At 41.7% G+C, this 18,098-nt stretch overlaps 1 protein-coding gene across 8 annotated transcripts in view; it reads left to right on the top strand.

Moving 5' to 3' along the window:
• Positions 1-18,098, top strand: part of RBMS3 (RNA binding motif single stranded interacting protein 3) — a 989,419-nt gene that overhangs the window by 549,948 nt on the left and 421,373 nt on the right. For all 8 annotated transcript variants that reach the window (XM_075921983.2, XM_075921984.2, XM_075921980.2 and 5 more), the window contains one exon: positions 12,301-12,359. In XM_075921983.2, coding sequence (XP_075778098.1) covers positions 12,301-12,359 — 59 coding nt within the window. The remainder of the gene's footprint in view (positions 1-12,300; positions 12,360-18,098) is intronic.

Below are 18,098 nucleotides of genomic sequence, written 5' to 3'. Positions count from 1 at the left end.
GTCTATCCAACTAGGAATTCCCAGACCATATCATACCTAAATACAGGCAGTCCCCGAGTTATGCGGATCCAACTTATGTCGGATCCGCAGTTACGAACGGGGCTTTTCTCGCCCCGGAGGACGGGAGCGGCGGGACGCCCAGATGAGCCGCGGTCCCACCGCCCGCATCCTCCGGGGCGAGAAAAGCTGCTCCCCGTCTCCCTGGTCTGACCAGCAGACCAGGGAGACGGGGAGCAAAGCCTCGGAGGCCGCCCGCAGCGGGACAGCCGCGGCGCGCCTGGGCTGTCCCGCTGCAGGCGTCCTCCGTGGCTTTGCTCCACGTCTCCCTGGTCTGCTGGGGGGGGAGCGCAGCTAGTGCCCCCTCCCCTCCAGCAGACCAGGCTTTTCTGCCCATGACGCCTGGGGTAGAGCAGCTGGGGCACTGCTGGGTTGGTCCCGCAGCGCCGCTCCTCAGTGCTACTGGACCAACCCGGCAGCACCCCAGCTGCTCTGCCCCAGGCGTCCTGATTCAGCCGCTGCTGGTCAGTTTCAGCAGCGGCTGAATCAGGACGCCTGGGGCAGAGTAGCTGGGGTGCTGCTGGGTTGCTCCAGTAGCACCGAGGAGCGGCGCTGCAGGACCAACCCAGCAGCACCCCAGCTGCTCTGCCCCAGGCGTCCCCAAGTCAGCCGCTGCTGAAACTGACCAGCGGCTGACTACAGGAAGCCCGAGGCAGAGTTGCTCTGCCCCCGGCTTTCTGGAATCAGCCGCTGATCAGTTTCAGCAGCAGCTGACTTGGAGACGCCTGGGGTTCTTAAGTTGAATCTGTATGTAAGTCGGAACTGGCATCCAGATTCAGCCGCTGTTGAAACTGATCAGTTTCAGCAGCGGCTGAATCTGGACGCCAGTTCCGACTTACATACAGATTCAACTTAAGAACAAACCTACAGTCCCTATCTTGTACGTAACCCGGGGACTGCCTGTAGGTGTTTCTCTTACCTGTTCTTGAAAACCTCCATTGACAGGGATTCGACCAACTCCCTTGGAAGCCTGTTTCCACCTTCATAGTTATAAACTGTTTCCTAACATCTAACTTAAATTTCCCTTACTACCCTCAGTGAACATGGCAAACAATTGCTCACTGTCATCTTTATAACAACCTTCTATTTATTTGAAGATTGTCATTAAGTCTCCTTTCAGTGTTCTCTAGGTTAAGCATACCCAGTTATTTCAGCCTTTCCCCAAAGGTTGTATTTTCTGACTCTCTTATCATTTTTGTTACTTTCTAGATTCTCTCCAGTGTGTCCTCATCTTTCTTAGAGTTGTGCCCAAAACTGGAGGCCACAGTTTGTCCAACCCTTGGATCTAAATATTGTGAATTTAGCCAAAGGCATGCCTGAAAAGGGGGATTTATATTCAGTATATCTGAGTGAGTATAAATTTCAAAGTAGCCTGATCTGGAATAACTTGTTAGACCAGGGCTGCTCAACTTTGGAAGCCCCAGGAGCCACAAGGATACTCTCAGCTCATGTCAAGGGCTGCATATATATGCAAATAGCTTCCTTCACACTGACGGGCATGAATACAAAGCATTCCTCACAATGCCCAGGTGTTCCAGCACCTCTTTCTGGGGCGCTAGAAACACCAACACTCTGTATCCGTCAGTTCCAGCCATCCCTTCCGCTTGCATCTTTCAGTGCTTACCCGCCTGGGAGATGCCTTGCCATTGTGAAGCGTGTTCCCAGTGGAGGCCATGTTCAAAGGATCGCACCCGTGGGCCACATGTTGAGCCCCCGTATAAACCCAAACCACACCGCAGGCCGCAAACATATGGGCTGCGTGTTGAGTAGCCCTGTATTCGATTTTTCCTGTGTGTGTAGCTCATACATATCTGTACAGTTATTTGGCAAACAGTGTGGTCAGAAAGAAACAGTGTGGTCACAAATTTGTACATGTACCTACTTTGATACTTATCCCCTCAAGGCATTTCTGGAAAACACACATTTTGCTGAATGTAGAATGATCTTTGATTAAGACATATTCCATCTATTCACTAAATCACTATAGTCCTCCTTAAACAAAAATATCAGAACTTGTATGGATGACTTTTGGATAATGCAATACTTTGTCACTTTACTGTATATAAATATATTTTATATAAAATGACTAGGGATGATCCATAACTTAGACTTTAAAACTGCCTATCTTGTGGAAGAAGAATGCAGTCGTGTATATCAGTGCATTGGCCATAATAATCATGTTTAGAACAAACACATCTGATTACTACTCCCTCCACACCCAGATATATACTCTGATGAATACGAGAAGGCTAGTAATTTCCAATGTGCTGGTCATGCCTACAGATCTTCTAGTAATTTGGTGTTATAGACACAGATTTTGAAAAGGGAACAGCTGTGATGGGATTCTCAGAGTTGCAGAGCATCTCCTGAAAGAACTGAACATCATGAACTTCCTCTGAAATCAATGGAAGTGAAGAAGGATTAGATTAGTACTTTGTAGCATAGGAGTGGGCAATAATTTTTTGCCGGGCATCAGTTCAGAAAATTTTGAAGTGGCCCCGGGCTGCACCAGAAGGGGTGGGACCAAGATACTTCCCTGATTTCCCACCCACAGACCACGATTGGTCTGGGGGTGGGGGAGCACCTTTGCCCCCCCCTCCCCAGAGGTTCCATGTTGGTGCCTGCACCCATGCTCCTGGAGGTGGGAGGAAATTTTGCATGTTCCCCCAGGCTCTGATTGACCTGGGGGTAGGGAACGCATGAAGTCTCCTCCCACCCTATCAGGAGTGCGTGCCACGTCAAAGCACCGAACACTACTCATAGGCTGGTGGCAGGGCTGAGGAAAATGTGCATGCTCCCCTGCCCTCAGGCCAGTCAGGGCCTGGAGGTGGGTGGAGTGTGTGAAGCCTCCCTCTACCCTGCCAGGAGCACATGGCACTTCTAAGCACTGCATGATCCTTGCAGGGTGGGGGCAGGATAGAGGAAACCTTGCGCACTCCCCATGACCCCAGGCCTGATTGTCTTGGAGATGGGGGAAAGCGCAAAGCCTCTTCCTACCTTGCCAGGAGTGTGTGGCACTTCTAAGCACCGCATGCTCCTTGCAGGGTGGGGGCAGGGCGAAGGAAACTTTACATGCTCCCAAGCCAGTCGGGGTGGGGGCAGGGGAGCATGCGAAGCCTCCTTGTGCCCTGCCAGAAGCACATGGGGCTTCTAAGTGCTGCACACTCCTGGCAGTGCAGAGGAAACTTTATTGCACTTCCTCCTGCCCCCAGGCCTTATTTGGCCTGGGGGCAGGGGAGTGGCAGGGTCTCTGCAGGCTCGATCAATCAGCTTGGTGGGCTGGATCCGGCCTGCGGAGGCCCTTTTGCTCACCCCTGTTGTAGGGGGTGACTTAGACCTCAGAATCTTTCCCCAAATTGACTTATGGTTTTGGAAAGCTTATAGCTGCTTGAAGGATTTGGCCAGACACCAGAAAAGTTAGATGTCCAGCTCAGTGCATATTCTACATGATGTGCAATAGTGAAATTTCTAGATACAGGTTTGGGTTTTGGATAGCCTGTAGATTTTTACAGTCTGTTATATAAAATGGGCAAATTTCTAATTCATATTGCTCATCTGAGATGAAATAACCTTTGTGTAAAGGATTGATTGCTTTGATATGGAGACACAATGGCGTTGTCCCCCAGTTTGCTAGGTATGACTGAATGTCTTAAAAAGAAGCATACCCACCCTCTCCTTGACTGTCTTTCCTCAATCTAAATCTTCACCTATCCTTGAGCCTGAATCTTTTTGAATTTTGGAAAATATATACAGTAATATATAAAGAGTAACATGTTGGAAGTTTCCAATATAACACATTCCTACCCCCATGCCTACTTCTTCTTTGCTGTGTGATTTCATGGGGTAGAAGGGTGAGACCTTGGGGCTCAGTACTCTCATGGTGGAGTCACATCTCTAGATGCTGATTAATTCTCCCCTCTGATAGTGGATTGTTTTAGAGCATGGCTGTGGCTACCATCATCTGCTCAAGTCTCATTTTCTGTCAGTAGGATGGTGACCTGCTTATCGATGATTGTATGATTCTGTTTCTTTTTTGCAATAAATAAGCCAGTGCAAATTTATTCATGTATTTCATTCTGTGTGATTGTAGTAGTCACTAAGGGTGCATGTACATAACGCAGTTATTTAAAAATAACTGATGTTATTTTGAAATAACAATGCGAGCATCTACACAGCAATTCCGTTATTTCAAAATAGTTTTGAAATAACAGATGGCTTATTTAGAAATCTGTAAACCTCTTTTCATTAGGAATAACACTTCCTCTGAAATAGCTATTTCAGAATAGCAGTAGTGTGGACACTCCACTGCTGCTATTTTGAAATAGCTCCTCCCTAAAGCCATTCAAAGTAATTACTCCCCAGGGCCTCCTGGGGCTCTAATTCGAGGTAGCACTTCCACATTAGGGAAGCCTGCCTTGGACTAATTTTGAGGCTTCCCTGTAGTATAGACATGCTATTTCAAAATAAGCTATTTTGGAAAAACAATTCTGAAATAGTTTGTTTTCAAATAAGAGTGGTGTGCAAACGTCCCCCAAAGAGGATATCAGAAAGGAGGGTCCATGTTTCATTTCTTCAATAGTTAAAACATCTTGGATTCGAATGTTTCTGCTAAAGGTTGTTCATTTCTCATATATGCCAAGCTTTTCAATAATGGTTGCCTAGAATTAGACTCCTATGTCACCCATATTTAGGTACCTAAATAAATGGCTTGATTTTTCAAAAGTAGTGAGTGCTCACATCTGCATTAACTTCATTCTGCACTGGTAGTGATCAGCATCTTTGAAAATCAGGCCATTTGTTCATGGGCTTAAAGATGGATGCAGGAGCCAAAGTTTAACTGCCACTTTTGAAAATTTTGGTCATAATGCCATTCTCAGTTGCTATGCTTGTTTATACTATAGTCAGAAGAGAAATTACATGTTCTGAATATGACAGTCAGAATAAAGCAGGCGAAAGAGGCAGCAACACTTAATAATAGGTGCGAGTTATACACCAGATTAAACATTGACTATATTGGGCAGAAATACAATTATGCACCCAAAAGCAAATTCCTGATTCATTGACCACTCCTTCCTCAAGCGTGTGCACAGATTAATGAAAATAAAAATGACGTGAGTTCTGCTACTATGACTATAGGCAAATGAAAAGAAGCTTTTGTGAATGCAGAGCTTTTTTCCAAAAGATATGGGGCTCTTTGAGTTTTATGGAAAAACAATATTTAATGGCTTAAGTAGTAAGTATCTTTCATTTTTTAAAAAAGTACAGGATTAAAAATGTATTTCAGCAGCAGATGAAGTGACCAGAAACAATCATGTGAAAAACAGAAATTCTTCAAGTGGCAGTCCACATAGATTCTGCTTTGTGTGACTGGGCCTCATGAGTGCAGGGGTTGATATCACATTCATTGAGTATGTGTACACCAAGAGTAGAATCTATGTGTACAATACGTCTCATTGCTCGTTTCACAACTGTACAGCAAGGTACATAACCATTCTTACCAAATTCTACAAGGCTTCTGTGGAGATTTTTTTTTTTTCAGAAATCCAGGTGACTTTACCGTCGAAAGATTGTCATAAAACAAACTTATGTATGTTTATGTATGCATTAGTAAATCTGGAGGAATCTTTCTTGAGGGGGAGGCAGGAGTGCATGGACAGAATAAGGGGGGGCACAATCCTCAAAAGTTTGGGGGCTATTGGTGTGAACAATGGAAAATAATTTTTCATTTTGAGTATTCACATCAGTTCCAACTGAAGTGTCCTCTAAGTGCTCCATATAATTTTAACACCAGATATCAAATACTTAACATGCCAGCTAACTTTCTGCAGATATTTGCTCCATAACTGCTGATCCTACCACCTAGAGCCTCTAAGTGAAAATATGATCGGTTTTTAAATAGTATCATACTGAGATACCAGCTAAACAACATAATAAACTCTGCATCTATTCTGCATTCCTTATGCACCCAGAATTCTCAGTTAATTCTCTGGGAGTCCTGTGTATTAGCACTGCAGGGTGAGGCCCTCTGTAAACCTGAAGCCAGATTCATAACCTGAAATCACATTCAGTGCTTGGAGCTAGCAATATCCAAGGAACTGATGAAAAGTTTATTTTATTTTAAATTGTTACCAGTTGCTACCAGAGTTTTCCTTGGGTGTTGTTGACGTGCAGAAGCTAATCTTTTTCAGGAAAGCATAAGGAATGAAAAGGCAATATTAGAGCGAGAGCTGTGTAAAACTTTCATAGTAAAACATACAGCAGACATTAAATCTTAAATTTAGGTTTGTGAACCTGAGCTGATAACTGTGTTTGTGATGAAACCTTGTAAGACTGAGGGTGCGAATACACTGCACCGGTTTTCCGGAAAATGGTCTTCATTCCGGAAAAACTTTACTAGCGTCCATACAGCAATTGCATTATTTTGAAAGAAAATGAAAATAACTGAGGGCTTTTTCTGACATTGGTAAACCTAATTCCACAAAGAATAACACTTCTTGTGAATGAACAACAAGATGTCCTGTGGCACCTTATAGACTAACAGATTTATTGGAGCATAAGCTTCCATGGGAAAAGACCCACTTAGCTCTTTCAGAAGAGGGTGTGTGTGTGGACACTCCACAGCTGCTATGTTGAAACAGCTCCTCACCAGGGCCATTCTAAGTTATTCCTCCCCAATGCCTCCTGGGGCTCTAAATCGAGATAGTGCGTCCACATTAGGGGAGCCTGCCTCAGACTAATTTTGAGGCTTCCCTGTAGTGTGGATGCTGTATTTCCAAATAAGCTATTCCAGAAGATATCTTCTGGAATAGTTTTTTCCAAAATAAGCTTACAGTGTAGACGTACTAATGCATGATTATTGAAACATGGCAGAGACTGTCTTTTGCCCTGTGTATGCTGGAAGTGCCTCATTGTCACAGAGTGGGGAACCTTTTTTCTATCAGAGCTCATTGACCCACAGAAAAAATCAGTCAGAGGACTCACACAGGCCCATAGGGCGAAGATCATGGAGGCTCTGGGCTTCACCTAGGCTCTGAGGTGGGGCCAGAAATGAGGAATTCAGAGTGCAAGAAGGGGCTCTGGAGTGGGGAAAGAGTTCGGGTGGCACAGGAGGAGGGGAGTGAGGGCTCTGGCTGAGATTGTGGGTCTTGATGAGAGGCTTGGTGTGCAGGAGAGGGCTTGGGCTGGTGCCAACGGGTTTGGAGTGCAGGAGCAGAGCCAGAGCTTGGGCAGGGGTTTGGGGTGCAACTGTAAGTGTGGGCTCCTGCTGGGGATATGGGTCAGAGATGGGACAGGTGTTTTGGGTGTGGTACGAGGTCCAGTTTGGGCTCTGGGGAAGAGTTTGAGTGTGGGGGGGACTCAGGATTGGGGTACAGGATCTTGGAGGGGGAGAGGCTGTAGGAGGGGGTTCTAACTAGGAATGCAAAATCCTGTTTAATTAGTTAACTGGTTAAACATATTTAACTGGTTAAACAATTAAACAGGGGTAAATAGGGGAGTTGCTCCAGCCCATCACCTCCATGGATGGGGGCTGCTCCACTCACATCCCTAGTTTCAACATGGGGCAGGTGTTGGGATGCAGGAGAAGCTTCTGGGTAGAGAGTCTTCATGGGTGGGCCTTATCTTAGGCTGCTCCTGGTCAGAAGTGCAGTGGGCCTGTCCTGGCTCCATGCTGCTCCTGGAAATGGCTGCTAAGTCCAGCTCCTAGACAGAGGGGCCAGAAGGTTCTGCACATGCCCATACCCATAGGCACCATGCTCGCTTTGAGTTTTTAGTTCCACTGGCTCCCAGGATATTTAGTGTGAAGTTTTAAGTAGTTTCACCCGAAACAAATAAGTACTAGAGCTGATAGGGATTATTTTTCCAAAGGAAAAGAATTTTGTTGAAAATCAGACCTTTTAAAATTTTATTTGGTTAAAAACAATCTGTACATTTTGTTTTCTTTAATTTTTTGTGGTTTTTTTTATCCAAATGTCCAGGGCTTGACAAACTGTGGCAAAAGCCGCTTGCCAGCCCTGCACTTGCATGCGCAAGAGCCACATTGTGCATGTGCGCGCTGCCGGTAAACGGGGCGCCGGGCTGAAATCTACTCGCCACTTTTGAGTAGATTCAATAGATTGTCGAGCCCTGCAAATATCTATCAAAATTATTACTGAAATGTAATGACAAATATTATAAATTAAAACATTTCAAAAATTTGAATAATGTTGACAATAAAAAAAGTTGTGTGAAAAATATTATGGAAAATTCAAAATTGGTCTGTCTTGAGCCCTGCAATATGGAAACCCTTTCAAAATTTCATTAAGTGTATTTCATGACTATATTCCGTGTGAGGCACTCACAGCGTTACAAATTGCAAACATCCACCCCCATTTAGGTAAAATGATGCAGCAAGGATCACCTTAAAGATATATTCCTGAAATCCACACTGTGGATGGTGGTGGGTTTTGAACTACAGTGCTTCCCATATTTTTGTTTTGATGAAGCACTTGAATATAGGCCCAATGGAAGAATGGCTTCCAAAACATACCACGTACCTCAGCAGGAAATGCAGTAGTGCTAATGTTTTGCCAAATTTCTACTCTTATGAAGCTGAACACCTTTGCCCCACCCCTTCTCTGAGGCTCTGTTTCACCCCCCACTCGCTCCATACACCCCACTATCAAGAGTGCGTGCCGTTTCGGGAAGGTAGTGGGGCAGCAGCCGTATGCTCCAGGATGTGGCTTGCTTTCCATCCTGTTCCCCGGACTATCAGGGAGAAAGGGGAAAGTAGGAAGGAAGGATGCTTACTGGTCAGGTATGAGAAGCATGCATGGAATGCAAGTACTTTCCCCTCCCTCCTTGATAGTCCGGGGAACAGGATGAAAAGCAAGCCACATCCTAGAGAGCATGGCTGCTTCCCTGTACCTTTCTGAAATGGGGCCCTTGACCGCTATTGCTTCTCTTCTCCACCCTCCCTCATTCATTTTCACTGACCTGCCTCAGACCCCGGAAGTGTGGGAGGGAATGAGGGCTCTAGCTGGGGGTGTGGGCTCTAGGAGTGACATGGGTGGCAGGTCAGACGCCTGCCTTAGCCCTACTGTGCTGCTGACTAGACTTTCAATAGTCCATCTGGTGCTGGCTGGAGCTGAGAGGGTCCCTTTTTGTCTGAGTGTGTGGTCAAAAACCTGACACCTAGCAACCCTAATGTGTTCCCATGACATACATAAAATAGTATATTTATATTATAAAACTACTAATATTGTACAGAGCAAACATGTGAGCTGTTGAATTTTAAAAGCTAGTAGTTAGTATTTAAGACAACAGATTAAGAGACCATCTCTTGAGTTACACTGTATTATAACATCGTATTTGCATGTGAATTCCCATTGTGGAATCCACTTTTGCAACCTCTGTGTGAATAGAATCAAAATTACACCGCTTATCCTGACAAGAAAGCCAACTAAATCCAAAGAGAAATCAGAGCCTTGTATTACAATCCTCCTATTTAAGAATCGTGTTCTTGATAAAATAAATACTTTTCTACTTTGCGGAACACAAATTATCACCACTCATCAGAGCCCATGTTCCGATTACTGTAAAATATTAAAGAAAATTGTGTCCAAAATTAATTAATTACTTTCTTGTGGTTGTATTCAGGGTTTATATCTATATACTGTATTAGTGTGAAAGGCTATTCACATAATAGAAAGCATTCTTTTGTACCATGTACCACTCCAGTGGACACCAACTGCAAATGCGTAGGTGAACAGGACTTACTTTTTCAGGTGAAATGACTTATGTGACTAGGCACTTGCAGGATTGTAGTGTAAAGCAAATAACCTTGGTAAGTCTTCAGTAAACGTAATGGAATCATAAATGTCTTTTTCTGTTGGCAAGAAATTACAAATGGTAAAGCATATTTAAGTAGTAGCTTCAGATTTCAGGCTGTGGGTTCTTGCACTCACAAGTAAATCACTTTATGGATAGACTTCTAAATCGCACAGGGTGGGATGGAACAGCATATCTATTTCTTTGGAGTTTTTAATGTTATGAGAGAGTCCTAATGAAGACTGATGTTTTAGGGTTTTTTTGGAGAAAGTTTAATTGGAGGTTTAGTTTATATGAGGTTATTGTGGGTTAACTGCTGATTTTAATTGGATTCTCTTTCTCAGTATCTACTGAAGACTCTTAAGACTATATAGATAGGTATTATTTTATTTATTTATTTGCATAGTTTGCATGTATTTGGTTTTTAAATGTAAATAAATAAAAACACACTGCTTGGGCCAAATTTTCTCCTGGTGTAAGTTGACTGATAAAATGATGTCAAATCACACCTGCTGAGAATTTTGCATTATAGTAGAATCTGAGAAATATGAACACCAGAGTTATGATCTGGCCAGTCGACCACACTCCTCATTTGGTACCAGAAGTACACAAATCCAGTAGTAATAAAATATTTAAAAAAGAAAATACAGTGCAGTAATGTATTCAAAAATGTAAAATGTGAAACAAAATAAAGGGGGAAGCAGTTTTTTTCCTTCACACAGTAAATTTTCAAAAGTATTCCCCAGGTGTTCCTAACTCTGAGGTCCTACTGTATATTCTTAGGATGTGTGTTGTTTGATTTTGGGCTGTGACTAAGTCAGCTGCAATACCACTCTAAAGAATAGTGAAAGAGAAGTGGAGATAGGGCTCCAGCTTTGGAATGTTTCTGTGTTCAGCAAGGCACATAAGAGCATGTTCAACTTTAGGGGCACACGTGGTTAAATGCTTTCTTGAATCAGGGCCAAAATTATTATTGCTAAAGAGAATACTGACTGACTGAATGTCTGTATATCTAACGTGTTATGCCTATCCTCATGAAATCTAGTGGTGGTATCATAATTCATGATGGTGTGTCATATCTTACATGTGCATCTTCCAAAATGACAGCACAATCTGTTGGACTATGTGTATTGTAGAAATGTGAATGTTAAGTGGTAAGCATCACCCTCACCAGGTGATGCTTAATGGCTATGGTCTACCGAAGGCCTGGCCAGAGGCTTGCTCTGGCTGGGCTCGCTGTCCCGTAGGCAGGGGACAATCCAGACCACCAGGGCTTGAGCAGCTCCCTGCCCACTTATGGTGTGGCACGGTGGGCCCAGCCTAGCCAGAGCAGCTCACTACCCATGGCACAGCGTGGCAGGCACAGCGTGGCAGGCCCAGCCTGGCTGGAGCATCCTACCGTGCTACAGGTGTAGGGAGCTCCAGCCACCTGCCCGTTCCCATTTAAGCATTTAACTGGTTAAATATAACATTTAATTGGTTAACTGATGAAATGAGATTTTTACATCCCTAGTCTTATTGTATCTTTAAATTTGGCAGGAGAGAGTAAAAGGAGACGTTCTAGGAGGAGCTGTGTAGTGAAGCAGAGTCTGCAAAACTTGATTGCAAAAAGTGATCCTCTCTGTGATTTTTTTCGTTGTTGCACTATGCCAGCTGTTTCTAAAGTGCCTATGAAATATTCATTTTCAGTCCTCTTCCATTTCAGATAAGAGACACACTCACTTTGTGGTTTCACTGGTGAATGCAACAAGTTGTGGCCGGTCCATGAAATTAAAAAATCCTCTGAGGTGTATGAGCCTTGTAGAGATACTCTTAAGCTGTGCTATTTGTTAAAGTGCCATTTATGTAAACACTCATCAGTATTCAGCTAGAAAAGATTAAAGATACAAAGCCATTAAAAAAAAAAAAACCTTTCACTATCTACAATGTGCTTGTTACCTTTTTAAGAAAAATAATTCTTCCGTTGGTTTTCTATTTTTTGTCTGCCAACTTTTTAGGGCATTTGGGGAATGGTAGGAACGAGTCTGCTCCATTCGTATTAAAAAACAAAACTTCCTTTGATGGCTTAAAACACAAATATACATTTAAAGAAACTTAATTTATATCAGCAAAGAAACATCTTTGTCTATCTGGGTATTCCACTGGACCCTCCTATAACAAGTATTTTTTTGGCCATCTCAATGTAGAAATCAGAATTGGAATGGAAAATGAACATCCTTCTTAAGGTAGAGTTTTGGGGAATGTAGGGGAAGCTTTACTGTCCATCTTGTAACTTTATTATAGGTGAATTCCCCTCTCTCTCACGTGTATGTGTGTGTGTACATATGTATAATAAACTGATTGGAACATTGAGTCTGCAGAGATCTAGGGTTAAAATATAATAACATGCATTTTTCTTTTTTTTCTTTTTCTTTTTTTCTTTTTCTTTCTCTCTAGGTATGGGAAAATTGTATCCACAAAGGCAATTCTTGACAAAAACACAAATCAGTGCAAAGGTATGTGCAGAGTCCTCCCGATGAGTTCGGTGTCTTTTTCCTGATTGACTGGTGTTCCAACCGCCAAGGTTCGGGCTCCGACTGTGCAATCAACATAATGTACAGTATATTGCAAACATATTTAATAATGCCAGTGCTATGAGTTGTATTTTCCAGTAACATTGCTCATTAATTTTTTTCATTAACAAACAAAATGAGAATCGCAAATCAGAACAAGTATCAAATTGCTTCGGTAGAAAAGTAAATTACCTTCTAACCACATAGCGTTGTCTGATTTGAATGATATCATCAGTGATGCAAATTGATTTCCTATATAAAAATGAGAAACCCCTGGGAAAACTTTCCTAAGCAAAACCTGGTTTAATTTTTCTATTCTATAAAGTCTCAGACTACATTAGTGGAAGAAGAAAATATGCACTGTGGCACAACATTGATAATAAAATTGTGACAGTGATATGAAAATGGTTCCTCTTATGCTTGCAGTTTTGCATTTTTAATTTCTTTGCTAATATTTAAAAATATTGTGTTTCTTTTAGTGAAATAGTGTGCACTGTGGAAGTGTGGTATTTGTGTGTTTCTCCATCTTTGCCTAAATAGATACATATGTACACATACCGAGATTTCTGAAGACTAACATTATTTATTGTTGATCAGTCTGAAGGTCCGTCATTTTCATGGGTGGGACTTTCACTTTACCAGAATGTTAAGTTCTTACTGTGGAGTCCATTTCCCTTCAGGATAAAATTGGAGTTCCACAGCTAGTGAATTGTGGAATCTTTATGGACTGATGTCTAATTAAATTTGTCTAAAAAAGAATGGTTTCTGGAGAGAAAGCATTCTCCGTGTAGTCCTGGTTAGAAAAGTGTTGTGGCATCTTAGAGTAGCAAACTACTTCTTAAGTGAAATATAAGAGCAGAAATATGGAAAGAAACTTGAGGAAAAAGTGAGCAGGAGCAAAATCCTGCCAATGTTACAAGGTATGCTCAGTAACTGGCAGAAGAGGCATATAAAGTTTCTTGCCCTATAACCCATGCAGCAGCAGCAGTGGATAGCCACACAAGGGTATGTTGGGAAGAGAGACTTAAATTCTACCCTGACAAAACCATTGTCCCAACAAGGCTTGGTCTCCTACCAGGTGCATGTAGTTAGGCTCTGGGAGTTATTGTATACACCTTGTACTAGGCAGCATACGCAAGATGAGGTGCTTTCTGCTTTAAAATTGAGAGCAGTGTCTATCTCACCAAGCAGTCTGACATGATGGTGCCTTCTGTTCATCATTGCTCTATCGTTTCCACCAACCTTTTCAACATCATGATGAGCTGCAATACAAGGAAAGGATGCAGCAGAAAAATACAAATGTGGAAGGAAAAGGGTGCAGAGAGAGAGAAAGAAGAGAATGGAAGGAGTTCATCTTCTGTCTTTTGGGGTTGTTTTATTCTGTTATAGCAATAGATGCTATGTAATAATGAAAATATGAATATAGTAGCATTTGTTTTCACTATAGTTTACAGAAAGGAAAAAGTGAGACACATTTGTTCATATTTTAGAGGAAGGATCTTTATGGCATCAGTAGTACCAATGAATGATCATAAACTTATTTACAATAGATGGACTTATTTACAATTGATGGCATGGACATGGCAGATATGGTAAGGATGAGCCAGAGGTGCTTACAAAAATAAGATGGCCAGTCCAGTAGGCATACCAGTCTGTAATATTACTGAGCACAGCCCACTTCTTCAGATGACTGGAGTTTTGAGTTTAGGATGTGCAGACCCAAAATAAATAGGAGAGAAGGTGGGGGTGGAGGGAGACAGGGAGCAGAGGGTATAGAAAATCAGGAAGGTAGAGGGGAATCAGTAAGTATCTGAAGATTGGGTAGTTAAAACGAAGCAGATAAGAATCAAAGTCAATTGATAGTATCCTTCCTGACAGGAATCTTTGCACCTTCATTGAATGTTAGGTTGTTAGTGTCCCAACCATCCTTCATCACAATTGAGTCCATTAGTGTGATAACTGAATTTGCGTATGAACTCTAATTCCAGTGCTTTTTTGTGTATCTCTCTAGTAGAATTGCTTTGTGACAGCCACTTGAAGATCTTTTAACAGTGATTAGGAAGATTAAAGTGTTCCCCAACAGGTTTCTGTATGTTCCCTTTACATTTATCTGATTTGCGTCCATTGATTCGTTCCTGCAGACACTGTCCAGTTTGTCCAATATATATAGCAGTGGGGCATTGCTAGCATTTGATGGCATAGATCAGATTACTGGATGTGCAGTCAAATGACCTTTTGATTTGGTAGCTTATGTTGTTGGCTCCAGTAATGAATTCAGTAGCCTGTTTTTGCTTACAGACAATCCCCCAACCTGAATTATTTCAGGTAACCATGCCACATAACCACATAATAAGCATCCAGGAACCCAGCCCTGCAACCAAACACAATGCCAACTCTGACCACATATCTATACTGGCGAGTTCATCACTGGAGCCAACAACATAAGCTACCAAATCAAAAGGTCATTTGACTGCAAAAATCATTCTGTTGTAGAACAATATAAAAAAATCAAGCACAGTCAAAACAACATAGCCAAAAATCACTGAACAAATCAGGGAACAATCACGTATTGAGTGTAATGAAAAATGGCCACACAATTCATACAGATGTTCAGACTCAAAAGCCTGATGTATAAGTTGGAGAATTTTGCCATTTTTGCTTTTCTTTCCACGCATTTGCCTTCTGGGTCCAGTGTATTTGCTGATTTTGAAAGTTAGGGAAAATTATATAAAAGAAGCCATTCAAGAGAAGCATTAATCTTAAGTACATTGGCGCTTCTCTTTTCAGGGTTTTTCCCTCCAACTGGCTTTCCTTTGATAGGGCTACATGTTTAAAGCAGAGGGAGTGAGTAATGGATGTTTCAAAGTACAGTTTCCCATACCTCATAGCAATGGAATACAGAACAGTTAATCTGCCAAATATACAAGCCTATTCCTTGATGTATGAATTACTGTCATCTGCATCTGCCTTTCCAGACTCTAATGGTGTGTGTACAGATTTACTTCCTAGTATAATCAGGAGCTCACATAGTCTTGGACATTTTATCAGCACCTTGAAAGATGAGCCGTGGGAGAATGACCAGTAGTCTTAATTCCTATCTCTGGGAATCATTCCGTTTTATGAAATAAAAACCTTGAGATATGGTCGTTTCTAGAAGACAGATTCTTCAGCCTTACAATCTTCATTTTATAGAACAGAGAAAGAGCCAGTCTTGATTTAATGAGTGGGAGTGTTTTGTCTTTGAGGGAAATGTGTATATAAAGTGATGAGGGAAACCACAGAGACATAGTATGAAATTGTCATACTGCATTGAAACCTCTTGCTTTTCTAGAAAGCTGTTGTTGGACTCTACTCATTCATATTTAAAAGGTAAAAGTTTAGGCTACAAATGTGCTTTCATTAGGGTTTCTTAAGTTTAAGGTCAGAAAGGAACATCTAGTCTGACTGTCTGTTTATCATGGGTCTGTACTGAGCCCAAGATCCAAAGCCCACTGACCTTTTTATGTATGAATTTATCTTTCTTTGTCTATAGAAAAGGGTGGCCTTGTTGCCCTAGCCACAGGTCTGGTACCAGAGTAGAGGCAATGAGGAGGAAGTGATATGGTGATACCAACTACCTCTGCCCAAATATTGGTCTGCCTTGGCTTAAATTTAAGTAGTAGGATTACTCATGTTCTAAAACACCCTCATGAACTGAAGCCTAATGTATGAGGTGCTCAGATGCTCTGGTAACCAACATTTTGAAGTATCTGGATATGTTTGTATGTAATATATTGTACATAGCTGTAAATTTGTGTCAGTGACAGTATTTTACAGAGCTGGACTCTGAAGATTTATGTTCTTACATCACTTTTAAAATATGTATTGCTGGACTTATGCTTTGTATTTATTAATTATTACTGTATCATATTCAAAGTGGAGAAGTTTGGCTCAGAACAGCAACATGGAACAGGTCCATGTAAAATCCTGTTCTAGTGAAGAAAGCAGCTAAGCTCCATGGACAGCTCTTTAACTAATAAATGTTATTTATTGGGACTCACACAAACCAAAATAAGTGGGCTCTGGTAGCAATGATTCTCAGAACTGCCATTTTGAGAGAGTGAAAGAGAGACCTAGCACAGGGGTTCTGTGCCTCTTCACTGACTGTAAACTGCACACACTGGCCAGGCATGCTCAGTATGTGTGTGTGGGGAGGAGGCATACATGCTGGATCTCATGGATAGGAAATAATTTGTAAAACACATATATTTAATTTTGAAACTATTCTGTATTAAAAGAACAATGTCCTATTTCAGAGGCTGGATAGCTAATCAATGTGATGATTTTTCTGTCCCAGATTTTTAAAAATGTTTCATGCCTTCAGTGACCTAATATTAAAATGTAGCACTATGTAATATTTTAATGTTGGGGTTTTCATGAAAGTGAGGGATGTGACAGGACTGGGTAGAGGGTTATTGTTGGCAGGCAGGCAGGCGGGCTGCAAGCTTTTCTGCATGTCTCTGCCATTCTGTTGTAGTTCTCACGTGTGGCCGCCCCCGTTCACTCAGTCTTTGGCCTCTTGAGCAGAGATAGCAAATTATGCTGCGATGTGCCAGGCTGTTTAAGCAAGCAAGGATAGACGTTCCTATATTGGAAGGGTACCGCATTAGCCCACCTAAGTCAAATACTCCAAAGTTCAACTGTATTGCTGATAAGTTTTTTCTTTGTATTGTATGACAAATTTTATTTTGTGCACGCTATTTAAAAAAAACAAACCCAATGTTGTCAGTCCCCAAAATTCAGGCAGGCTTTAAAATGAAGTGGGTTTTTTTGGTTAAATAATATATTTTGGGTTCTTATTTTTCTTCTAGTTTCTTATCCTTGAGGGTACACTCTGAAGTTTTGAAGTTTTGCTTCCCAACAGTAAGGGATGGGAAATTTGTTTTTAAGTGAATTCTAAGATTCTCATGAAATCACATGAATCCGGGAGCTGTATCTTTAAAAACTCACTAAATGTTTGCAATTAAATCAGGAGAATTAGAAGACTAACAGCAGTAGTGGTAAATTAGAACAGTTCCTGATATCCAGCTAAATTATTTGAAGATGTAGAGTGTGCAAATTTGAAGGCAACATTAATATTGTCCTTGAACCAAATTAGTATCAAGAAAAATAAACTAGGGGTCTGCATTTCCAAAGGAGCTTAGCATTCTCAGTTCTCCTTTGGCTTGTATTCTGAAGCTCTGAAAAATCAGATCCTCTGTATACTTTTGTTCTTCCTCAACATGTGTATATATATATATATCACTACACACTGGTGGATGTTCAAGACCTGACTATTCACTGCAGTCTTTGTGATATAAGGCCTAAAAAAGCCCACTAAAATCAATGCCAGTCTTTCTGTTGACTTCACTTTGCTTTCATGCAGGGCCATTAAGCCTAATTCAGAGTAGGCAAATATTTTTTGTCAAGATCCAGATACCTTGGTCAAGGTATAATCAAAGTGATAAAAATAACAATAATGATAGTATGTAAAACAAACAAACAAAAAGATTTCAGTGTCCATTCAAAGCATCTGGTAGTCTGTATTCAGCCTGTCATCTACCAGTTGACTACCCCGTCCTAATATAATATCACAAGTTTGAATATTTAATGTTAGCCTTGGTGATTTGCAAATGGGATCTGACTGAAGATGCCCTAGCTGGG

Source organism: Pelodiscus sinensis, chromosome 2 (assembly GCF_052426305.1).
Source record: "Pelodiscus sinensis isolate ZL-2025 chromosome 2, ASM5242630v1, whole genome shotgun sequence".
NCBI lineage: Eukaryota > Metazoa > Chordata > Testudines > Trionychidae > Pelodiscus > Pelodiscus sinensis.
This window is presented reverse-complemented; position numbering and strand designations above follow the sequence as displayed.